Raw genomic sequence first — 23,178 nt, 5'->3', positions numbered from 1 at the left:
TTTAGCTATTTTTACTAAAAACCCCTTTTAATAAAACTATAATTAATTACTAAAGCTTTATTTATTTTATAACTTATAAATATAATTTTAATAAACCTATTTATAACTATAATATTATTTACTTAGTATTCGTAGCCTTAATTTTTATTAATATACTTATTATAACTAGCTAGCTATAATAGATATTAAGAATTACCCGAGTAATTAGTAAAAGTAGAATATTAAAATAAATATTTAATAATAAGTTATTAATATGTTAGTAATTAATATATAAATTATATTATAAAAGATTTTTTTATAAAATAGAGCTTATATAAAGGACTTTATAAGCTTTAGTTTTATAATATACTTATACTTATATTATACCCTTATTAATTAAGTATTTATAACCTAATCTCTTATAAAAATATATAAAGTATATATAATACGGCCCTAGTAGATTACTCTATTAGGGGGATTAAGAAGTTTTATATATATTAAAATAAGTAAAGCTTACTTAATAAATACCTAAAAGCGGCGGAAGGTTAGGAGTTTTAATTAGTAATTAGGTATAGAGCGTAATATACTTAGTTTTCCTTAATACGTACTATATAGTACGGCCCCGGCGGATTGCTCCGTCGGGGGAATGTATTAATACTATACAATCAATGTCGAGAACCGCCTGAGTAACTAGCAAAGGCAGAATATAAAAATAAATAAGTGTTTTTACGGCATCTTTCGTACTGACGGCCATGTCGGTGGGCTCTTTGCAGCCAGGCTCCTATCCAGGTACTCTAATAGTCTCACCGGCACTGTGCGAGGGAGATGCAGGAAACTGAAGTAACTCCTGCTGGAGTACTTTTTTGACTGAACCGTCAGACTGCAGCCAGATTCGGAGGAATCGTTGTAGGTTGAAATGGTCGTGTTTCAGGTCGCCAATGGTCGGTCGCAAGCCATCCTCACTGACACGGAAGGAAATGCATGTTACAAACCCCATCTTTCCTCCACGCCATTGCTTTGTGAACATAGAATATTTAAAGCAAAGCACCTGTGAGACTTTTGACTCCTTCCACAAATATGTACCGGCTTGAGACTTGTGGAACTCTCCAGCATTATTGGATTGCGGTCCGTGGGATTACTGTGTCGGTATGGCAAGAGCATCGACAGGTAAACAGTAGGAGTTGAGCGGTACGTTATTAGAGCAAATTCCGCATGTCAGCGCAGCGCGGAAGCTCTAGGTGCTTAAGCGAAGAAGATGCCCCTCATCGTACTACTTATCGGAGTTGATCATTGGCTGCTGTTGGAGCAATGCCTTTAGTCCGCACTGTATTCTGCCTGCCATCGTCACAAACCAATCAGAGCAAACGTCCCGTGCGCTCGGTCAAGCCGAATCAGGCTTAGCATCAGAAAGTGTGACTCACACTCTCATTCCGTGCAGGGGTACCACTTCCTTCCTGTGGGCGCAGTTGCCTGCCTTGCGCTCCATCTGGAGGTGGTACTTCTGTCTAGGTAGCGCACTTGCGATCTGAAGACCGATCCGTGCGCTTAATGACATGGCGGGATACAAAGCCCCGCTGTACCTTCTAGACAACAGGGCTTCGACAACTGCGCCCTTCGCCCTGTTTGCGTATCCGGAAGTGCCGTCCCACAACCACCCGCCCTTTTTGGGGGGGTTTGGCCTGTTGCTGCCTTTCAGGCTACAAAAGCTCGCTAATCCCTCCGTGCCTAATTTTTCATATACCTTTTTCCTCTTTCCTCTTCACCACCACAATCTTCCAAACTACAATCAAGAATCATTCAGCCATAGAGCCCCGCCAAAATGCGTTAAATCATCGTCTTCAGTTCGATCCCGCTTCAAAGCTCAACAAAATTCAGTCTACAACAATTCACGACTTTTCTCCGCTCTTCACTTCAGCTCAACCTTCCCAGGTCGACCTGAACTACACTACGGCTTCCAGCTCTAGCTTAAGTTCCGCCTCCGCCAACATTCTACCTCGAGACTTTTCAGTCTTCACAACGGATTCCCAATCATCATGGCTTCCCTCCAGTTCACCCAGCCTGCCGGCACAACCCGCGCAACAGCCTCAGTTCAGCCCACCGGAACAGTCTCCCCAGCAGGACTTCGTCTTGTTCGATCAGCCTCGTACCAGTCAACCTAGACACTTGGCAACCCATACCGCCATCGGTTTGAACCAACGTCGCCACTCGTCATATCATCTCCGACAGAACCAACAAGGTCGCGTCCATTTTCAACAGAAGCATCGTCTTGCTCAGATCCAAGCTTCCGGATCTAATTCCCGGTCACCTTCAGTGTGCTCCCCCGCTCAGTCAGCTCAATTCTACGCTTCATCCGCTCCGTCGTCTTCAGCTGCTCTGAACCGCCGTCAGCGTCCTCCTGTACCATTGTTCGCTCAAAGTACTCAGGGCGTAACCAACAAGATGGATATTCAAGGTAAACCGCTCACACTCTGGTCTCGCCCAGGACTGTGCTCACATGTCTCTACAGACCTTGACCTTGACGACTTCACCGGCTTCGAGGGTGGTGCGTCTACCACCTACTCGTCGCCAGCCATGCCCTCGGTCTTCGATGTCGGTCCTAGCACCCTGGGCACCGTGTCTCCTCATGACCTTCTCATTCAGGAGCCCTTCATGTCTGCTCCCAACTCAACAGCTTTGACCGCCTTGACATCGCCTTCGATCTACAATGAGTCTCCTGACTTTAACGACGGTTACGATGTTTCCCCCAGTTTTGACTCGGGCGACTTCGGGTCGGCAGATTTCGACACCACTGCTGGTGATCCTTGGTTTCCCCTCTTTCCCCAGGAATCTACCGCTGTCACAAAGGACGTCACCGGTATCGAGGAGATCCAGAAACTGCAGACTGATCAGTCTCCCGCTCTCAAAGGCGACGATCTGGAGGTGGTCGAGTTCACTTCAACCTCGGGCCGCCGGAAGTCTGTCAACTCTTCCCCAACTAGTTCTGCCCGTCACTCTTCAGTCTCGGGCGTGAGCTCTCGTCGACGAGACAAACCGCTGCCTCCTATCATTGTCGAGGATCCTAGTGATACCACTGCTATGAAGCGTGCCCGCAACACACTCGCTGCACGCAAGTCTCGCGAGCGTAAGGCCCAGCGGTTTGAAGATTTGGAAGAGAAGATTCGTAAGCTTGAAGAGGAGCGTGACCACTGGAAGAGCATTGCCCTTGGTCGATCCTGAACTGTTTCCTCACAGACCACTAAGGCACAACTGGATGAATTGGAGGGATCACGGTACACTTTGTGCATTTCCTTCAGCAATATCCATTTTCCTCGTCGCTTATTGTTTTTGTTTGTGCCGCTTGTCATTCTCGGCTGTAGTTTATACAATTCACACATTAAAAATCCAACATCTGGACTATCGAGTAAACAAACAAGATGATTATATTCCCTCGTAAGCGGAGGATACTAAATACAAGGTACGGTAACTCGATCTAGGCTCGCAAGCGTCTGCATATCTATCCCTACTTATTCCTCTTGTAATCCCAACCCCGATGTTGTAGTTCGGCAGAATCACAGGTTGCTAAATTCCTCGTGCCATGTACGTTTGTACTTCAAATCCCACCAACAAGCCTTAGAGCTACCGACCGACCGACATTTCGCGTCGCCGCCAGGGCAGCATCAATTTCGCTGTCGTCTCGATGCGATCTCCAGCGTCCTCTTTACGCCAGTAATCATAAGCCCTGCCTGTTATTGGAAGTCTCTCGATGACGATTCGTCGTATCATACGTAACGGTACCGGATCGCTAGAGCATCAAGTGGTCTATAGCTGTGTCAACGATATTTGCTACAGCGTTCTGTAATATTCATTTTACATACAACAACGCCGAATGCCGTCTTTGCGCGATGACCCCTTACATAACGGCTTTTGTACCGGGCTTTGCGGTTGACATTAGCCATGATATCAACGTGGTTGGGTGGTGTTTAGGAGCATTGGAGTTCTCGAGGTCAATTCCGGCCGATTCGCTCGCTGCCAACTTTGGTTTCGAGAATTTCGTTGTTGACGATGTCTTTGTTTCCATCCCGAAAGTCTTTCATCAGTGATAAGAACCGAGAATTCTTCCATTTGTCTCCTTGTTCATGTTGAACCGAGTCAAGTATCTGTCTCGCTGCCTCCGAAATGTCAGATGTTGACTGGACATGTTCTGCAGATGCTTGCTCCGCTTCGTCGAGCCCTAGACGTTCCAAGTCAGGCATGTGGTCTGGAAAACTCGCTCTTTTTGATACTCCGATGGCATCAATCCCAAGGACCGAGGATGCGCCGGGTATTTGTTGGTTTGTTGAAGCTGTAGCATCGAATGTTTGTATTCCTTGTGCTTCATCTTGGACAGAAACATATAGAGAGGTCGTGAAAGTATCCACAGAGCTGCCGGTGGTATCTCTGGATGCTTGTGTAGCGGCCTCTGGTTGCTGCTCTTGTTCCAGTTCTCGCGCGAGTTGTTCCATAACAGTGTCGAGGTCCTCCATCTGTCCGTCTCCGTTGGCCGCCATCCACCGATTCATCTCAACATCAAAGTCAGCTTCGGTGTTTGTAACTCCGTGATTTGTGGCGGTTACAGAACCGCCTTGAGGCCCGAATAACCAAGGTCTTAAATGCGACCCCATCATATTCTGCGTAAATCCGGCTACAGGCGCTGGATATTGCGAAGAAGAAAACCCTGTTGTGTAGTTTCCAGCACCTGGCGGTGCCCTAGAGAATGATGCAAAATCTTGTGCCCAACTCGATGTCCTCGGTGGCGACGCCATAGACACATTTTGCCGAGAAGCTGTCGGAATTTGTGACGTAGATTGGTAGAGGTTGGGTGGGATAATTCGACTGGCAGGGGCCGCTGATGATTGGAATGATTGCAACCCTCGAGGGAAGCTTGATGCGGGCGAGTTGAGAGTTTGGGGAGTGTTTATGCTGACTTGCCCAGCCCCGTTGGAGTCGAGGAATTCGCCAAAGCCTGCTTGAGCCGGCGCCGAGACGGTTTGACTTGTGGATCGAAAGCCCTGTCATTGTTAGGAGAACTGCGTGAGAGCACGGGGGCGGTACTGTAGGCCTTACTTGCTGGAGACTAGGAGTACTGGAAAACCGATCTCGGTGCAGACTTCGATCTTGGGCCCCATGGTCAACGAGGCCTTTGAACGGCGTAGAGCCGCTACAGGAACTGTCAGCCATTATGAGGGCGCCTGCGATGGCTTCGTACGGGAAATGATCAATGGTTCCAGTGCTTAGGATGTACAGTATTCGAGTGCGCACTCAAATTGCATGTGGTGTCTGAAGAGTGTGGCCTTTGGTGTTTGAGGCTGATCACAGTTCTAGCAGAAGCCTATGGCGCGTCGAGTAAAGGTGTCGACTGAGATGGTAAATTATTCCGTCGAGCGCCAAGGTAGCCGGGTACATGGAGTAGCACTGTAGAGAAAAGTACCGCAACGTTGTCTGTTATTCATGGGTCGGTAGGCAGTAATGAGGCTTTCATCGACTCTCACTTCGGTTTACCTCGGCATCGGCTTGTACGCACACTACCTCTGCGTCAGCGCGGCACCCACCCCGTTAACGGGACCGGAGCTGGGGGAGGGGGAGGGGAGACGTCTCACGTGCAAGAAACTGGAAGCTCCTAGCCGTCAATCTAAAGGAAGTCACGAGACTCAGGTCACGGGAAGTCTATCCCACCGCCTTCCTCATACGGAACACCCTACTGGTGGTCCTGCAACACGGCCCCATCCCGTTGGCCAAATTGGATCTCAAGCTTGGGCTAAGGCCAGCTGGGAGCTTCGATTCCCTTAGGTGGCACTTACAGTGACGCCGTCCAGTCTGCCATTCAACATATACCCAAGTCTTACCCAGCTCTCGACCTTCCCGCATCAGCCCATATTAGATGCCCTGAATGAGCGCAGTCCTTGATTAACTACACCAGCTTCTACTTCACGCAATGGTATGGCTTCTCAATATATACTTGGCAATCCGCTCCGCTAACATGGCTCTTCACGCAGGCGTCTGCCCAGGTCATATCGAATTCTGGCCACGATGATATGATTGTAAGTGTCTCTTCGAGTGTTGCCCCACGTTCCCAATCGCCCAGTGGTTTTCGAGACGGGGAAATATATACCATCGACGCCTGTGTCATGATGTGCGATTGGCGGCCGCCTCCTTGTCCTACATGTTCGGTTAGGCTAATACTTCACCACCCTTACCAGCACGATGCCGTCCTCGATTACTACGGACGTCGCCTTGCGACATGCTCAAGCGACCGCACCATCAAAATATTCGAAATCGACGGGGACTCCCAACGACTTGTCGAGACCCTGAAAGGGTAAGCATTGCACATTCGAGACCTTCAGAAACACGAGCCTACTACTCCTGCTGACTCTGTTGCAGACATGATGGTGCAGTTTGGTGCGTTTCATGGGCGCACCCCAAGTATGGAAATATTCTGGCCTCCGCAGGTTACGACGGCAAGGTCTTCATCTGGAGGGAACAGAATAATCAGTGGCAGAAGATTTTCGATTTCGCTCTGCACAAAGCTTCCGTCAATATCGTCTCTTGGTCACCACACGAGTCTGGGTGCCTCCTGGCGTGCGCTTCTTCGGACGGCAACGTAAGCATACTCGAGTTCCGCGACAACAGCTTCGACCATGTGACATTCCCAGCTCACGGGTTGGGCGTCAACTCCGTCTCATGGGCCCCAGCCACGGCACCTGGAAGCATTGTCAGCAGTTCTCCTGGTCCTGGTTCAGCTGGGGTGAGGCGATTTGTCACGGGCGGCTGTGATAACTTGCTCAAAGTTTGGGTTTTCGATTCAGCATCGCAGTCGTACAAGCAGGAGCAGGAGCCTCTTGCCGGTCATACAGACTGGGTTCGTGACGTAGCATGGTCGCCGACGGTCTTGCAGAAGTCATACATTGCGTCAGCCTCCCAAGACAAGACGGTTCGCATTTGGACGTCGGATTCGTCGAGCCGTGGACAATGGAACTGCAAGGTCCTCAACTTCGATGCAGCTGTGTGGAGAGTCAGCTGGTCTCTGAGCGGCAATGTGCTCGCGGTCAGCGGAGGTGACAACAAGGTCTCGTTGTGGAAGGAGAACCTCAGAGGCGAGTGGGAGTGTGTCAAGAGCATCGAGGAATAATACAGACATCCATGTAACGTCATAGGCGAGGCGTTCGCGGCAAAATAGGGCATAAATGGGTCATCACGTATTTGAACTCGTGAATTTCATGTCTTCTTGGAGTTGGATCAATCGTTACGGATGATACAAACCCAGACTAACAAGCCACTGTCGATTGCACACCGTAGATCATTGATTACATGAAGCAGCATACTCTTGGTACCAACTGAATATTTGTTGACTCTTTGAACCCGGCCATTCCCAGACTGAGAGTATATGAAGCTGAATCTCAGAGAAGGATCAGCCTGACCACGCCCGCACTTCCCATGAAAACAAATACTGAGACCGCAAGGCTGCCAAAAGAGGTGAGCCGGGAGGGGACTAAAGTTGCTGCAGCGTCGGGTGATGATGTTGGAACAGGGATGGCCGGAGAACTGGTCGAGACTGAGACATCGGTCCGCTGAAGGACATAAATTTCACCCGTCGAATCTGATGTCATGAAGAGTCTCTGCTGACTGTCCCAAGCAAGTCCTACCGGGCGAAAGCAGTGGTCAGGGCAGCTGCTGGTGTCTGCGTTACTTAAAATATCAGTAATTGGTGTCCGGCTATCAGCTGACTCTGTAGGCTCTCCGTTCGAGAAACGTATGCTAGATAGCTTGTAGCCGACTGCCTCGTCTCGGTTCCCTAGGCCGGTGTAAGTCATGGGACTAAATGTGGACAATAGAGCCCTGGCACCACTCACAACTGCCATGGAATGTTACAAAGGCTTCTGAGCCATCGGGCGTGAATTTTATATCCAATGGAGCAGTGTGCGCCTGGAAAGATAGTCTCGGGGGCACATAGGCGGAATTGCAAGTTGTATCGTTCAGGGTGCGTGATGGGTTGAGACTGAACTGATCTCCCGTCGTCATGTTGCCTTTATCGGGAAATCCCTCGGTCGACCAAACAGCAAAGCAACCTGGATATCCATAATTGCCGCCCTGATCCTTGTTAGAATCACTGAGGTGCCCGTGGAAGTTGAGTTCTTCGGCAGGATTGTCAGTGTGAATATCAACATTGTTCCTCCTCAACTGGTCCGCTGAATTCTCTACTGTCCATACACCGCCTGTGACGGGCTCTTCTGCCACGCCAACTGAGTTCCGCAATCCCCAGCCGAGCATCCTTCCCTCAGTTGGGAAGTTGAGCGGTCCAGAATTCTCACCGAGGCTCCCGATATCAAAGGCGCGAAGCTGGGAATGCCCAGTCGACTGGCGGGTCGCAGCCTCGTCAATGTTGGACGCGCTACCTCTCGACACCAAGAGTATGCCTGGACTTTTTTTGGATAGAAGTAACGTCCGGGTGGTATGATCGGTATTGCTCATGTTCGCTATGAGTGTCCTATTCCTATCGCCAACGGTGGCAGCACTGCCATTGTATGCCCAGGAATATACCTTGTCGGCGGTCGAGGCATACAGAGTCTTCCCATCCGGGGAGAGGGCTATTCCGTGGTTCAACTTTGGGTCGCCGGACACATTACAACAAGTAAGCTCGCTACACATACTCGGCCTCTAGAGTTGCCATACCTCTGGAGAATCAATAATCGTCCGTTTCTCGGCCACAGATAAGCAAGTGCCGCCATCGTCAGTCAGCTTCAGATGTTTTACTCCAGAGTTAGCATCGACAACCAGGAGAGCTCCCTGGTTGTCGAAAAGTATGCTTCTGGGTCGAGTGAGTCCGTTCGCGATCAGGCGATATGTCCAGCCACCGGCAGCAATGGGCGAGGTATACGTTGCTTTCAACGTATTTCTGCACTCCTGGGCCAAGGCCACAGAAAATTGAGTGGCGGCAAGAATATGCAAAGAAAGTAAGAAATTCATGCTGTTGGTAGTGGACACGTACATACTGGAACGGAGAAGCACGGTGAATGTAGAGAGGGCCGTATGGCGAATAACCGGATCGGACCTGAAGCCGCTGTTATAGTGCGGAGAGGCAGGCGTCACTATTCTGCGACGGAAGACCACCCTGTGTTGCACTGAAACTTAGCCTGGACCGACGGTCCAGCCAAGAAATGATGCCACACTTGTTTGTGCCGGGGGAACTTGGCTAGGATTGGGGGCTGATTAGTGTGCCTGACGCTGATTCTCCCCAAGTGAATGATTATGGGGAAGAAGGTGCGATGTCCCCTTCGTATGAGGGCTGCTTCTGTCTCCAAATAAAACATAGCTAGCATTGAGGTGCAAGGCATTTTCTCCTTATTGTCCAGGAGCCCAGTGGGGTGAAGGATGCGACAGTATGAGCAGGAGTTAGATGAAGACTATATACCCATCTATACTGACAGATTGAGAACACAGCTGGCAGCGGCCCCGAGCCAAGACAACATAGACTTGAAGTCACTACACCTGAAATTATTCAATGGCCCATTCCGTTAAGACGATGACGAGAACGTCACTACTGGGTTCCTCACAAGTATCAATCATGAGCCCACGTATCTAAGTGACAGTCATGATCAAGAAAACGCTTCTGTTTGATTATGTAAGAACTGACCTATGACTAATGTTTGCTTGGTCTGACGCACCTATGAACACGCTCAATATCAGCCTCAGATAGCGGTCTCGCCATTGAAAACGAATGTTGCCTATGCGTGGCCGACGAAGCCCACGAACCATTTCGCGCATGTGTTGAAAGAAGTAGACGGAAGGAAACCCATATTTCAGCCCACAAAGCCAGGCTGCGCTACACCATTACGCCCATTCCTGACCTCTCGCCGCACAAGATAGTAGCCAAGCTTGTCGGCCTCATCGGAGGCCGATTACGCTCATTTCCAGGGTCCAAACGCGCCTGATCCAGACCTTCAGCTTCCCCTCAATACCCTCAACGTTGTCAAGCTCCACGCCTTCCCACCAGCAGCGTCTCGCAGGCTTCCTCCAAAAGAGGAGCAGCTTTTGCGCCATGCCAACGGCATTGCTGCCCATATCATTACCTCTGATATCGCTTCGTAGGCGTGCCAATGCTAAGCTACAAACGACCGCCTTGTTCGGTTCTCCTGCTCTGTGTCCCCAGTTGTCGTCATGGTTGAACCCGCTGGTGAATGGTTAGCTCTTGTCAAGGGCCGGACATTGTCATGCCGGGGGAACTTACCCTGCTGTGAGCATTTCGATGAGGTGAGCTTCCGTAGTACCCGGCTCATCACTGCGCTTCAGACCTGAGAAAATGCCCGTCTGTTGAAGAAGGGCTCTCCCCGCAGCTCTCTTGACTTCCATCATTTCAGGCTGCGTGATTTCGGCCCGCGGTGGTATGACGTAGAAGTCAAGATCCTCTCTCAGAACGATGATGCCAGCTCTCTTGGATGAGTCGTCTCGTGAGCCCATTGGGTCTCCCGTCGCAGGATCCTCCTCCTGAGAAACACTCGGAGATGAGTCAACAGGTATCGACTGCGCAACGGTGCGAAAGAAGTCCAGCATATACTGCAGGGATGCCGGGTCGTACTGCCGAGAAGTTGTCAATAATTAAAGTGCACTATGTAGGTCACTGTGAGAATTTGTACTCACGTCCACTTGCACTGCATCGCCCTCAGTAAATCCCCCCATATGCCCCTCGGGGAAAAGGCCGTTAGGGAACAACGATAAGAGGACAAATTCGGGCAGCGTCAAGAGTTCGTCTCGCGACAGAACAAATCGGGTGCCCCTGCAGATCACAACGGTTAGCGTTCAGGATAGGACGTCGAGTAGAAGCAAACCCTACCGAAGGTCCATCGCGATCGTCTCGTCGGCACCAACATCTGCCATTACGTTAGTCTTATTCGATTTGTCCTGGTCGAGTAGCAACTCACCTCCAATCGCATTGATAGGCGGCCCTCCTTGTTGCACCTGAGTAATGATACTCGACGCGCCTCCGGCGGTAGCCATCAGAAAGGCAAACGATTGGAGTGGACTGGGTCCCTCCGAGTATGCGGGGGGTGGTTCGGCGTTGTCGTCCTTTCCGGATGAGCCCCCTTTGGTGTCTCGAGGGAGCGCACGCTTTGTTTCTGTAAGAGCGTGATCAAAGGAAGTCGGAACCGATTGTTCTGTAGAGAAGCCTGGAGCTAGAGATGCATACGACGGTGCAGCAGGGGATATTCCAGCGACTGTGACTGTGATCGCAGAGCGGGGGTCGTGGGCCGGTTCGGAGGGGTTTTCGAGCGAATCGCACACTGAAGAGAAGGGTGGCGGCCGGGAGGTTGATGCTTCGGAGGAGGGATACTGAGGAGGCGGAGGAGGAGGAAGAGGTGACGGGGCGCTGAGGCTGGACTCTCCTGCACTTTCTTGCTCGGTCTTTGCTGGTAGCTGAGGAGGATCTTCTTCTTCAGAGGCGGTGACTGTACGCCGGGCGGACACGGGCTGCCCGTTCCTGACGTGTTGCGAGCCTGGCAACGTGTTGGCGGTTTCGACAAGGTATCGAGTATCGGATCGTAGTTGGATACAAATAAGTAGGGTGCACCACTCGACCTCTTAGCTAGTTCCAATTGATGGCATTCGTTAACAGAGTTTGTAATCAGGCGCCAATGCGAAAGCCAAACGTATGTTTTATTTGTGCCGCTCCTAGCTCGGATGGCGAAGATGAGTTCAGTGAACAAAGTGGTTTGCGAAGGACAGACGTGTAGAGAGAGGGAGAGAGGAAGAGCGACGGGATGCTCGCCAAAGGTTAGTTCGTTTAGTCGAGTGCGAAACGGGGTAAAGGTCGCCTTGCAAGCGCAGGGGTGGCAGGCGTATGCTAGGCCTAGAGAAACCAATGGTTGATTGCGAGTGTCCGAGCAAATGGTGGATGGGAAATTGGTCGTTGGGGGGCAGTTTGATGAGGTAGAACAGGCAGGGGATGATGGCGGCTATTTCCTTACCTTAGGTAGGTAGTGACCAAAGAGGCAAGCCCAAGTCCAGAGCACTTTTGCCCAGTCAGTCCCAGTATTACGTCTACGCGCCTGCAGTAGTCTACTAAAGGACCCCAGGAGTGAGTGGTCACCCGTTGACGGATCTCCGCTTTAAGGCATGGCAAATCGTAGCTTGCTTTGTTCATTATTGTTGTTTTCAAAACAAATGACGCTAATGATATAAGTTAGACTAGACTGTTTTTTTCCTTCTACAAATTCGATTCATATAGAGTATTTTATGTGTATTTTATCTATTAAATACTAAGATTTAATAATTAAAAGCTAAACTATATAATATTATATTTAAATATTATAATAACTACTTAAATATTTACATAGCTTTCTCTAGTATAAGTCTAAATAATATAGTTTTAATAATACTTATGTCTTATTTAAAAATAACTCTTATATTGTAAAGAGAATCGGCCAAACGGAGTGAACCGTCGTGTAAGTGAAGGACGCACCTAGACTAACAGGAACAGTTTATGGGCTTTCTTACTGCGACTACAAAGTTGCTTGAGCACCCCTTTGAGGGTGGGGAACTACTTGCTTTTGTACCCAGACTAGGTACCTGAAGGCTGACGGAGGGAGATGGTTGGTGCAGCCAACGAACGCACCTCGGAGGCCCAGCGCGCCCGTAAAAATGGACGTAGCCCAGGTATCGTTATGAGATATTGCTTACCTTCCTCAAAACCATTTTCCTTCTAGATGACGGCCAACAAAATTCAAGGCAAGTCACCATGTAATTAGACACATGCTTGGCCATTGGGATGTTATCGCGGGGCTTTCATGCATCGAAATAACATGTGATGACCTCACGTGCTATGCCGATAGTCTAGTCTGACGCTCCGAACACCTGCAGTGTCGACTTCCCTTACCGCTACGGTAGCTATAGCACAAACATAGGCATAGGTGTAAAGCTGTATGAAGAAACTACTAGTAGGAAGTCTAGATTGCCCGCGGCGCCCGGTTCCAAGATAGTGTCGTTTCCCCATCTCATCTAGCAAATGCATTGCCCGTGCTTTTATGCCCGACATAACTGAGTTCCTGCCCGCTGTGTATTATCATTCCGAGCATGGCAGCACTTTCTTGGAATGCCCCAGGTTCCTCAGCTCTATCGGCATCTATTGTTGGCCCTGTGGTATAAACGATTGTGAACTTTCAAAGCGCGATTTTCTTACGGAGGCATTTCAGTCAATCCCCGTATCTCGGCTTCCGCGAATACATCCAAAGCCGGTATGTGGAGCACCAGCCCTTCCGGTCCTGTGCTGCAAACACCTTGCTATATTCCTTGAGAGTCTAAGTCGAAGGTGATGGGTTTTGTATACCAGCAAGGCCCCTCTGCGAAGTATGGCTCTAGGCTTTCTGGTATACGTCATGGCGTCAGTCTCAGCGAAGACAGTTGATACTTACTTCATTCAGCCTCATCGCTGCTGTCACCAAAGATCGATTTGAAGATGTCGTTGCTTGGTCGCGAGACCTCGCCGGCCTCGCTTCCGAGCTTTGAGATGTCGGCCGTCTGCGTCGACAACTGCTTCGCCATATCGAAACCCAGCATGTCATCCATATCTGAGTTCGTTTCACGACTGAGCGGTTCGTGAGGTGTGACCTCACTCGCAGGTACTCCGTAGGAAGTCTTATGAGGCTCTAATGGAAATGCCGCATCTGAATCTGGTTGCGAATGAGCCGGGGGCCGGACATTGAACCGCTTGCACAGTAATCTGGTGGGAAAGAAGTCTGCAGTCAGCCTCGTCATGCGCCCATACATTCCCATCTTGGCCGCCGTTTCAATATGATCTGCCTGCCCAACTGGCCTCGGGACCTGCTGCGCATTGTGAGTAGAGCCTGCGTCTACGCCCTCCCCAGACCCAGTCGAAGCTGTCGTGAACCGTGTTGCCATAAAGCCCGTCATTGGCTTGAATAGCCGAGCACACCCGTAAAACTCTTCGATCTCCTTAACATAGTCATCTTCGGTCATGCCTGAAGGCTTGAGAGGAGCTGAACCACCGAATCCCGCGGCATCCTGTAGATACAGTCGATATCTTGCCTGCTTGGCCTCGTTGTTTGCATAAGGCCCTCCTGTGCCTGATCCTCGACTCATTGCGGCAATGGCCGTCTCTTTGGCCAAGACAGGTATGTTCCCTAGCATATCCTGTAACTTTTGCTCTGCCGTGCGCGCATACTCTGCGGGAATCTCGCCTTTAGCGGGGGGAAGATTTTTCCTCCCAGTGGCCGCGGCCAGTCGCTCGCGAGCAGCGGATGACATGTAGTCAAAGATTGATTTGCCAGGCAACGTCGACTCACCCAGGAGCAGCGCGCGAGATCTGGGATCATGTTGAGCCGTCTTGGCAGCGTCTGCTGTAGAGACATACACTGCTGTTGTGTTCCCACCGACAGGGCGCTTCGTTGATATCCAGTGATCGGGTACGGTTGGGGGACGATATGACACCGCGAGTTGTCCAGTCAGCCGAGACTCTGTACTGCGGCCAAGGGCGAATCCCTTGAGCGGCAGCTTGCCGTCAAGACATCGTTTCTGGCCATAGGCATTTGCCGACGAGGATTTGGCGATGAAGACTGGTTTCGACCCCACGGTGGGGTTCGCAGACAGACTAGCTGGTTGCCTCTTCTTCTTCCTACTTTTGTCTCCACCTAGAACTCGATTGTATGATATTCGTGGCCCAATATCGTACGGATCTTCGTCATCTGAGCCGGTGTCATTCAGTATGCCCACACCCAACCCCCCACGCGGCGCTGCCTGGACTGGCTTTCCTGTCCTGCGTGAGATGCCGAGTGCGGGTTGGAGGCCATCCGAGAGTTCATTGCCGTTGCTCGCCTCGTCATCCACGCCAGATTGATCTCGACTCGCCCGTATGATGCCTGGACCAGATAGCTGTGAGAGTTTTTGCTCTCCTATGAAACCCAAGCCTTGGCGGTTTCGCTTGCGATCGAACTCTATCATGTTGACATCATCTGGAGCGAACAAGTGGGTGTTTCCACTGGTTACATCTTGAGTGCTGGTCATGATACCCAGGCGAGCGGTCCGCCGTACTTTGGGGCCAATGCCCTGCCCGTCCTTCCAGCCCATCTTCCTCAAAAGCTTGAGGCCCATGGTATCGCCATAAGCTCTCGCTAAACCAGTGGAATCGTTCGCGTGACGTCTGTCATGGCTAGAAGCTCCGAGAGAGGAAAACGGATCAGTTGTCTGGATGTTCTGAGTGGCAGCGGTATCTGCGAGATCCTCTTCGTCCATGTAATCCTCTGGCCGTTGTCGGCTCGTACGTGGCTCGTTTTTTTGACGGTTTGTGCGACTTGAGACGAACGTAGATGGCGTCCATCCTTCTTTGGAGCCAACGGTGTTGAAGTATCTGGGTTCCTTATGTCAGTCAAGTGATGACTGAGTTTGATTCAGTGCCGGGGGTCTTGTGGGAGACAAACCCTGCACTCCATCCACCTGTAAAAGCGCCGTGAAGACGTCGCCTTCCGTGTTCATCCCTTACTTCCTGCTTATGTACTGGGATGTAGGCGCCATCATCGCGCACTTCCGGGCCAAGTGGCGGGAGAGGGGTGCCAAAGGCGACGTGTACGGCGGCTTCATCGTGCAAGTCAGCCTCGTAAGTAGCATGCGACCTCTTGCTACGCGACATGTAATGACGACGGTGAACGATTTTGTAGGCTTTCGTAGCTAGTCAATGTGTCGCTGCCTATATTCGCTTAGACGAATCGAGCGGACGCCTCCGTAAGATACGTCAGGTTTGCGGTAGGAAATAAGGCAATCGGGTGGAAGGACCTTGACATTGACAATGTCGGAAGCTTAGGGCCCAGAGGTTAGGTGAAATACCTGCCTAGGTCGGAACCTAAGGTACCTAGGTAAGGTAGGCAAAGGTGGATTTGCTATCGATAAGATACGATAAGATAAGAGCTCGATCCGCTATCTCAACCTACCTAAGGTACCTGTAATTAGAGGTTGATTAGTTACGGTACCTAAGGTAGGTAAAGACCTGTACCTTCAAAGATATCTTGAGTGCCTCACTACCTCAGTCATGGACAGCGCATGGCGGCTTTTCATTGCGTAAAATAGAACGGATACCTGAAGGTAGCGCAATACATTGAGCTTATTAGTCACGGATGGTGTAAAGGGAAAGAGTGCGGTTGAACTTGTCTATCACCTCTGGGAAGGTTCTTGCAGTGTAGCGAATAGTCTTGAAGGATCGACAATGCTCAGGTCTACAATTGAAATGCGGGAAAGGGGACAAACAGCAAGGTGGATCTCGCGATGCTTGTTTCGCAGTCCCAATCTTTCCTCGCAGCCGTTGCCCGGTATAGAGTACAGTGATCTACCATTGAGCATAGCTGCATTTTCAATTCTCACGAACGCGTGTTGTCACGTAATTTGCCTCCAGCGTGCGCTTGGTGGATGCTGGGAAAGGTGCTGCCCCGCCTATGGTTCTGTACGTGTACTTTGTACTTGATCAGCATGGCTGAGGGTGGGATGACATGCTAAACAAAAGATGACCGCGAATGCCCGTGTTAAGCAACTGTACGTAATCACGAGCCATCTCCCATCCTATAATGAGGTGTTGCAGTCCCGGTCTTCATCAATCACCCACACCGTGATTGATGAAGAACCGGAAGCTAGGGCAAGCTGGGATAGGAATCAAAGGGTACTTGGACTCTGCTCTGCATCAATCTCGGTCCAGAGACTCTTGGCTGCATCCGTACGGATACCGGTATTCTTGTCTTGGAAATAGACCTCGTCTGGTTCCTCCTGCTTGCTCTTGGGTACCTGACTGCTGTGTAGGGAAGTCCGTGCAGTTGTTGCTCGGCCTGGCCTAGACCCAGGTCGTCCGTGATTCCTCCAGTTACATGTACTTCATCGTCGGTGTATTCACGAATACCTACCATGCTAAGGTACCGTGTTACTTCGTACCTAACCCTGCTCTGTCTTTTAACTAAGGTAGGCCCAATCATATCACACTCTGGGAGTCGGGACTGGCATTGGGCAACTGCTCCAAATTGAACGCGGATACCCGATTTAATCATATCCAGATGCTGATCAGCGCGGCTTGATGTCCTCCAGGGCCCTAGTATCGTGTGCGAGACTCGAACGTTGAGCCGGTACGCAGCCCCCTGCTTGTCTCTTTCAGAGATCCGGAGATTCTACGGATAAATCTACGGCGCATCGTGGAGTTCTTCCCTGATGCTGTCCGAATATCCGACTCAAGGAATAAGTTGCCGCATGGTTGCTCAATGTTCCCTTCCTGTCTTGGCTTGTCTCGCTTGAGATAGCTTGAGGTACGGACTATCTAGGCAGCGTGCCTAGGTTGGTCAGCACGGTCTGGTGAGGACTGGACGTTCTGTCCGAGGTACCCACGTAGTACGTTCCATACCGAAGGCAGGGCAGGGGACGTTGTGAACCTTGGGCCCAGCAAAGAAGGCTCTGCGACCAAATGAATCCGAGGTTCTCCAGCGCGGGGTCTGCATTCCTATCCACGGCGTCTGTCGTCATCTCTGATGGACTTGCTTTTGTCTAACTCGTTTCTGTCATCCTCGGCCCAATTTACCAGAGGATGGGATGTGAGGTATTAGATATCCGTGTCCGTAGATGCAGATAGCCAGACACAGGCATTCTACGGATACATCGTACCTCACTATTCGAATTTGGAGCGCCTGCCACCCAACACTAATTTCCCAAGGTGCAGAAAGATGCGTGCCCCCTGACGTCCGAGGCAAGGTAATGTGAGGTAGGTCGACATGGCACCACGCCAACAATGAGGTGGCTTGCCCCGTCAAACAAAGACACTGGAAAAGGAGATTTCATGTCGACCTCGCTCACAAATACTATACCTTGGCAACATGGAAAATCTAGTTCAACCCAATGCGCGTGCCATCAGTAACGAAGTGGCCATGTCTATTCATACCTATTTCAGGTACCTATCGTAGAGTATTGGGGGCTTGGCCGGGTATCGCTGGGGGGTTGCCAGTTGAAAGCGAGAGGCATTCGCAAGTAAGGCAGGTACGGATGGATACCTTACCTGACCTGGAACCTGACCTGGAACCTGACGGTAAGGCACCTAAGAAGGTCAGGTAAGGCAAGGCAGGCAACCGATAAGCGCCGGGCAAACACAACTTGAAGTCTTGAACAACTTAAGACAAGGTACCAGAAGTTGTAATCCGACTTTCTACCTACCTTACTCAAGTTTTCCACAATTCTTCTCTCCTTCTACAGATAATGTATTGCTTTCCCCGCCCTTTCAAGGTCATCCTCACTCCCATGCTTCTTTTGCGTGCGAACACACACAGACAGCACTCACGCCCGCACACCCGCATCAGACGAGACTGAACGTCTGCCTTCCTTGCTTTGCCTGGTGTGGATACCTCAGCTCTTAAATCATCCTTGCAGGGGTTGTTCACTGCCGCTCACTCTTGAGTTTCTATGAGTCTTGTTGCGCACACCTCCTCTCTCCCCCGCCTGCCACTGCGAATACTCTTCAACCATTTGTCGCTGTGTTCTCCCCCCCCCCCCCTCTCTCTCTCTCTCTCTTTCATTCACTCTCTGTGCATCTGACCGCTCGTCTGCTTCGGTGCCTCATCCCCGACAAATTTCTACTTTCGCTTCAGACAGTGCAGCGCTTGCCCTCCTCAGTACCTCGACTCCTAGCCCCCCTCCCTCACTCTCCTCCACTCCCCTTCAACCATACGGACACCTTATTCTTGTTTGGAAGACTTGGTTGAAGTAAGCAGTGGAGCCAGTGGTTCCCCAGCCCCCCCATACCTTCCTTACTCCGTACTTACCCTCCCATCCCATCCCATCCCATCCTGAAAGTGTCCTACCGTACCTGACCTCACTGTTCGGTCCACGTTCTGCCTCTCCCCCTCTCGTGTCGCCAGAGGAGCCGGAAACTGTGCCAGCGTCAGTGCCAGTGCCAGTGCCAGTTCACACAGCGAACCCTCGCAGTGTCACACCCCCGTTTCCTCTCTCCTGCAATGACAACAGCAATCCCGGCCACCACTGATCTGCCAGCACATCCTCCTCCCCAGGCTCCCCTTCCTCTGTCTCGCTCTCAATCTCAATCCCAATCTCAACCATCGACTGCGCACCGCTCCCTCTCCACCCGAACCCGGCCTCCTGTCTCCGCCTCTGGCTCTGGTCCTCCTTTACAGCGTGGCTCCTCCACCTCCAATCAACAACACAACCACCACCAGCGCCGTCACCAATACAGCGGGAGCGAGCAACTCCAACACCGCTCTCACTCTCGACAACCTTCCTCCACCTCCGCCACCGTTCCTGCTGCTGTCGCTTCCGCTGCCTCAGCTGCTTCTCGTTTCGCTCAAGACATCCCCCCACGACATGAGTATGAAACACCAGAAGTAGTCCTTCACTCCAAGCGAAACGCCCCAAGCCAACACCCGCCCTCATCGACCCGCGCCGACGCCTCGCGTCCCCAGCGGCACAGCAGTACCAGATCAAATCATCGATACAATCACGCTGCCGACATGCCCGCGAGCACCGCAGTTGCCAACAACGCCGGGCCTGCTCCTGTCAGCAACCATGGCGGGCCCGATCCCCGGAGCCCAGGCGCACCCACTACCTCGAAGCACACGAGTAGATCACGCACCACGATACCAACCCCATCTGGAAAATGGATCTTGGGCAAAACAATCGGTGCTGGTAGCATGGGAAAGGTGAAGCTGGCCCGTAAAGAGGATACAGGCGAGCAGGTATGTTTCTTCCCCCTCCCATGGCTTACCGTGCTTGTCGGCCCAAACGTGTCGTGCTTGCTAACCTATGCTCCTCTCTAATCGCAGGTCGCCTGCAAGATTATTCCCCGTGGCTCAACGGAAGATACACAACATCAGACTCGAGCGGACAAGGAAAGAGCGGACCAATCTAAGGAAATCAGGACCGCCCGAGAGGCCGCCATCGTCACTCTCTTGAGCCATCCCAACATCTGCGGTATGCGAGACGTTGTGCGCACCAACTACCATTGGTACATGCTCTGCGAGTACGTCAATGGCGGCCAGATGCTTGACTACATCATTTCGCACGGCAAGTTGAAGGAGAAGCAAGCCCGCAAGTTCAGCCGTCAAATCGCCAGCGCTCTTGACTATTGTCACCGGAACAGCATTGTCCACCGAGACCTCAAGATCGAAAATATTCTCATCAGTAAAAATGGAGACATCAAGATCATTGATTTCGGGCTTAGCAATCTGTTTGCTCCACGTGGTCATCTCAAAACTTTTTGCGGCAGCCTTTACTTCGCTGCCCCGGAGCTACTTCAGGCGAGAGCCTATACCGGGCCCGAGGTGGACGTATGGAGTTTCGGCATCGTTCTTTACGTTTTGGTGTGTGGAAAGGTGCCCTTTGACGACCAGAGTATGCCTGCCCTACACGCCAAAATCAAAAAGGGGTTGGTGGACTATCCAAGTTGGCTCTCAAGTGGTAAGTTGCTCAGACTCGTACTGCGTCTGGTCTCCATCTAACCTGATGCAGAATGCAAGCACCTGCTATCTCGGATGCTTGTAACGGATCCCAAGCAACGTGCAACCATGCAGGAAGTCATGGTCCATCCGTGGATGACGAAGGGTTACAACAGCCCATTGGACAACGGATTACCTCCACGAGAACCCCTCTCTCTCCCTTTGGACACCGATGTTGTCAATGCCATGACTGGATTCAATTTTGGCTCACCAGACGCCATCAAGGCCCAGCTGGAACGGACAATCGAGTCTGAGGAATACCAACGCGCAGTCAAACTCTATCAGCGCGAAAAAGAGCTCCCTCAGCCTGCCAAAGACGTTGAGAAAAAGCGCGGCTTTGGCTTTGACTTTTACAAGAGGAGGAACTCAGGCACCAGTCGCGACACGTTGACGGCTCCTAGTTCTGAGGCCCTCCAGCTCGGCAACGATCCTCTCAACGCCTTCAGTCCGTTGGTCTCGATCTACTACCTGGTACGAGAAAAACAAGATCGCGATCGTGTTGAGAAGAACCCCGGAGCTGCCAGTGCTCATAAGGAGAAGGAGAAGCCTGCAATCCCGGAGATTACACCGCCGCAGGAGGCTCATACCAACTCCTCTACTTACGAAATGCCCGGCGAACGGGTCACGGGCGGCCGTTCTCGTCCTCGCGCAAGGACTCACGGTGAAGACGAAGCTCCCGACACCGTGAAGAACTCTCAACTTTCACCAACAACGCCCCTTTCCCCAGAGGTACCGCCCGAGCCGCTCCCAAAGAAGGAGAGTACCGCTGCAGGCATCCTCCGTCGCTTCAGTACTCGAAGACGCCGGGATCCGGAAAGGTCGGATAGAGATCGATCTCATCCGCCTGTAGTCCAGGTTCACTCACCCTCCGAGGCCCCTCCTGCACCGATGCCCCGGAAAAGCTTCAGCATACGTCGCGGCAGACGGGAACGAGAAGAACCGGACCCTCTCCCGCTCAGATCCGGTAGCAGTCAGCCACAGCACGGTGATCTTCTTAGCCCTCCTTTATCGGCCGGAGGTCAATCGTCACGGCGCAAAGGTTTGGGCCGATCTACAAGCGTAAATTCTGCAGACTTGCGTCGCCGTGGGTCGACGCGGACACCAAAAGAGCCACCGCCGACGAGCGGCTCAGACCAATCTACGGCCACCGATCGACCACCGCCTGCGTCTAGAGACAGCCAGCAAACACGGGCTGCATCCATGAGAGCGAAATCACTCGGTCATGCCAGGCGCGAGAGTATTCAGCAGCGCAGGCTTCGCCGGGAGGAAGCTCGAGAGGCTAACGTGCCGGAGGAAACGGATCAAGAGCAAGGCGACCAGAGTGGCGTGTCCACCGACAGGCTGGACAGCTCAGACTTGGCTAAGCCCGTTTTCCTCAAAGGCTTGTTTAGCGTTTCAACTACTTCTACCAAGAACGTCACAGAGATCCGGGCGGATATCAAGCGGGTGCTCAAGGGCCTAGGAGTCGACTACACCGAGATCAAGGGTGGCTTCTTGTGCAAGCATACACCCAGCATTGACCTCAAGAAAGTACCAGAGGTTCCCGGTAGCCCGGGACAAGCGCCACCAGGTCACAGGAGACGCTTCAGTTTTGGGGCAATCAGAGGTGGCGACCGGGAACGAGAAGACTTGCCAGCAACTGAACGAGGACCGAGTACGCCGCGTGGCTCTGGGCGTACTGAGGCAGATCACAGTTACTCCAACTCGGACGTCTCGGTTGATAGTGTCTCGCGGGAAGCGGGAGTGTCATCCAGAAGAGTACCCGGCGAGACGAGCACTCACGTTCAGAGTGATCTTGGCGGAAGCATGGTCCTCGAGTTTGAGATATTCATTGTCAAGGTCCCGTTGTTGTCTCTTCACGGAATCCAATTCAAGCGACTGGTGGGAAACACGTGGCAATACAAGAACATGGCCGATCAGGTTTTGAGGGAGCTTCGTCTTTAGATGGGGCGGAAGCGTTCAGATGAAAAGCGCGGAGAACATATGTGGTCAAGGATTAGCTCCGATTTGGGAGCCCGACTCCGGGATACCAGAGCGGGTGGAGGGTATCGAGGGCAAACAATCTCATCGTACGACCTTTTTGACCTTTAAGTTATTTGTTTTCTTTTCTCGGTCGCCTCGGCGTCAATCGAGGTGTTTTAGTAGCCAACTGCCAGTCAGTAAGCACCTTTCTGCCTTGGCGAAGGAACGGCATTACTTGAATAGGTGTCCATCGATGCATGCAGCGGCGGTTGGGTAATGTCAACTAATTCAAATAGGTGAACGTGTATAGAGAAGTTTAGAGACGATAATTATGTGTACGTATGTGCGTGCACTTGGTTCTTTCTGAAACCAGCTGGCCGTATAATTTGCTACTCCGTCTACGCTACATCGGTGTTAGGGCAGAGATGGTTCAAGTCAGTAGCTATCACTCAGCCATTGGATGCCGGCAAGCATGAGATATCCGGAGGCTCCACGAGGAGGGCTATTGGGATTCTGCTGGATGTAGCTTAGAATTATGATGTTGGCGCGGACAGGCGCGTCAGCCCAATATGAGCAATGGGCAATGATCATCCTTCTCTACGTTGCTGGGCAGACTCGGAAACTTGGAGACATGACCAGCCAAAGTGACTTCCCTATATGTTAGTTGAATCCATAATACTCCGCACCCAAGAGCCTATTTCAGGACTTGAGCCGCACGGGCAACCGCAACATTGAACGCAGAAAGCTATGACAG

General features: G+C 51.5%; 7 protein-coding genes across 7 annotated transcripts; 3 read left to right on the top strand and 4 right to left on the bottom strand.

Moving 5' to 3' along the window:
• Window positions 1–895: 895 nt before the first annotated feature.
• Window positions 896–3,195, top strand: CCOS01_09359 (bZIP transcription factor; the record flags this gene model as incomplete). Its single annotated transcript, XM_060457518.1, has 4 exons — window positions 896–920; window positions 1,895–2,122; window positions 2,291–2,431; window positions 2,486–3,195. 4 exons carry the CDS (start codon window positions 896–898, stop codon window positions 3,193–3,195), a joined length of 1,104 nt encoding a protein of 367 aa, XP_060312218.1.
• Window positions 3,196–3,962: 767 nt separating this feature from the next.
• CCOS01_09358 (uncharacterized protein) lies at window positions 3,963–5,175 on the bottom strand (the record flags this gene model as incomplete). Its single annotated transcript, XM_060457517.1, has 2 exons — window positions 3,963–5,006; window positions 5,062–5,175. 2 exons carry the CDS (start codon window positions 5,173–5,175, stop codon window positions 3,963–3,965), a joined length of 1,158 nt encoding a protein of 385 aa, XP_060312217.1.
• Window positions 5,176–5,929: 754 nt separating this feature from the next.
• On the top strand, window positions 5,930–7,123 carry CCOS01_09357 (protein transporter sec-13; the record flags this gene model as incomplete). Its single annotated transcript, XM_060457516.1, has 4 exons — window positions 5,930–5,932; window positions 5,991–6,035; window positions 6,195–6,310; window positions 6,376–7,123. The coding sequence occupies 4 exons, from the start codon at window positions 5,930–5,932 to the stop codon at window positions 7,121–7,123; spliced, it is 912 nt and encodes a 303-aa protein (XP_060312216.1).
• Window positions 7,124–7,391: 268 nt separating this feature from the next.
• On the bottom strand, window positions 7,392–8,463 carry CCOS01_09356 (uncharacterized protein; the record flags this gene model as incomplete). The annotated part of the gene is made up of 2 exons (XM_060457515.1): window positions 7,392–7,672; window positions 7,845–8,463. 2 exons carry the CDS (start codon window positions 8,461–8,463, stop codon window positions 7,392–7,394), a joined length of 900 nt encoding a protein of 299 aa, XP_060312215.1.
• A 1,413-nt stretch (window positions 8,464–9,876) lies between these two features.
• On the bottom strand, window positions 9,877–12,092 carry CCOS01_09355 (dipeptidyl-peptidase III; the record flags this gene model as incomplete). The annotated part of the gene is made up of 6 exons (XM_060457514.1): window positions 9,877–10,162; window positions 10,220–10,566; window positions 10,630–10,765; window positions 10,823–10,859; window positions 10,911–11,565; window positions 11,955–12,092. Coding segments are annotated over 6 exons (1,599 nt in total), but the record flags the coding sequence as incomplete, so codon positions are not given.
• Window positions 12,093–13,398: 1,306 nt separating this feature from the next.
• On the bottom strand, window positions 13,399–15,628 carry CCOS01_09354 (uncharacterized protein; the record flags this gene model as incomplete). The annotated part of the gene is made up of 2 exons (XM_060457513.1): window positions 13,399–15,349; window positions 15,420–15,628. The coding sequence occupies 2 exons, from the start codon at window positions 15,626–15,628 to the stop codon at window positions 13,399–13,401; spliced, it is 2,160 nt and encodes a 719-aa protein (XP_060312213.1).
• Window positions 15,629–18,968: 3,340 nt separating this feature from the next.
• On the top strand, window positions 18,969–22,406 carry CCOS01_09353 (uncharacterized protein; the record flags this gene model as incomplete). Its single annotated transcript, XM_060457512.1, has 3 exons — window positions 18,969–19,703; window positions 19,791–20,424; window positions 20,476–22,406. 3 exons carry the CDS (start codon window positions 18,969–18,971, stop codon window positions 22,404–22,406), a joined length of 3,300 nt encoding a protein of 1,099 aa, XP_060312212.1.
• Window positions 22,407–23,178: the final 772 nt, after the last annotated feature.

The sequence above is a fragment of the Colletotrichum costaricense genome, assembly GCF_030867565.1.
Source record: "Colletotrichum costaricense strain IMI 309622 chromosome Unknown Scaffold_9.1, whole genome shotgun sequence".
Taxonomy (NCBI): Eukaryota; Fungi; Ascomycota; class Sordariomycetes; order Glomerellales; family Glomerellaceae; genus Colletotrichum; species Colletotrichum costaricense.
Note: the sequence above shows the minus strand (reverse complement) of the source record. Positions and strands in the feature narration are given on the sequence as shown.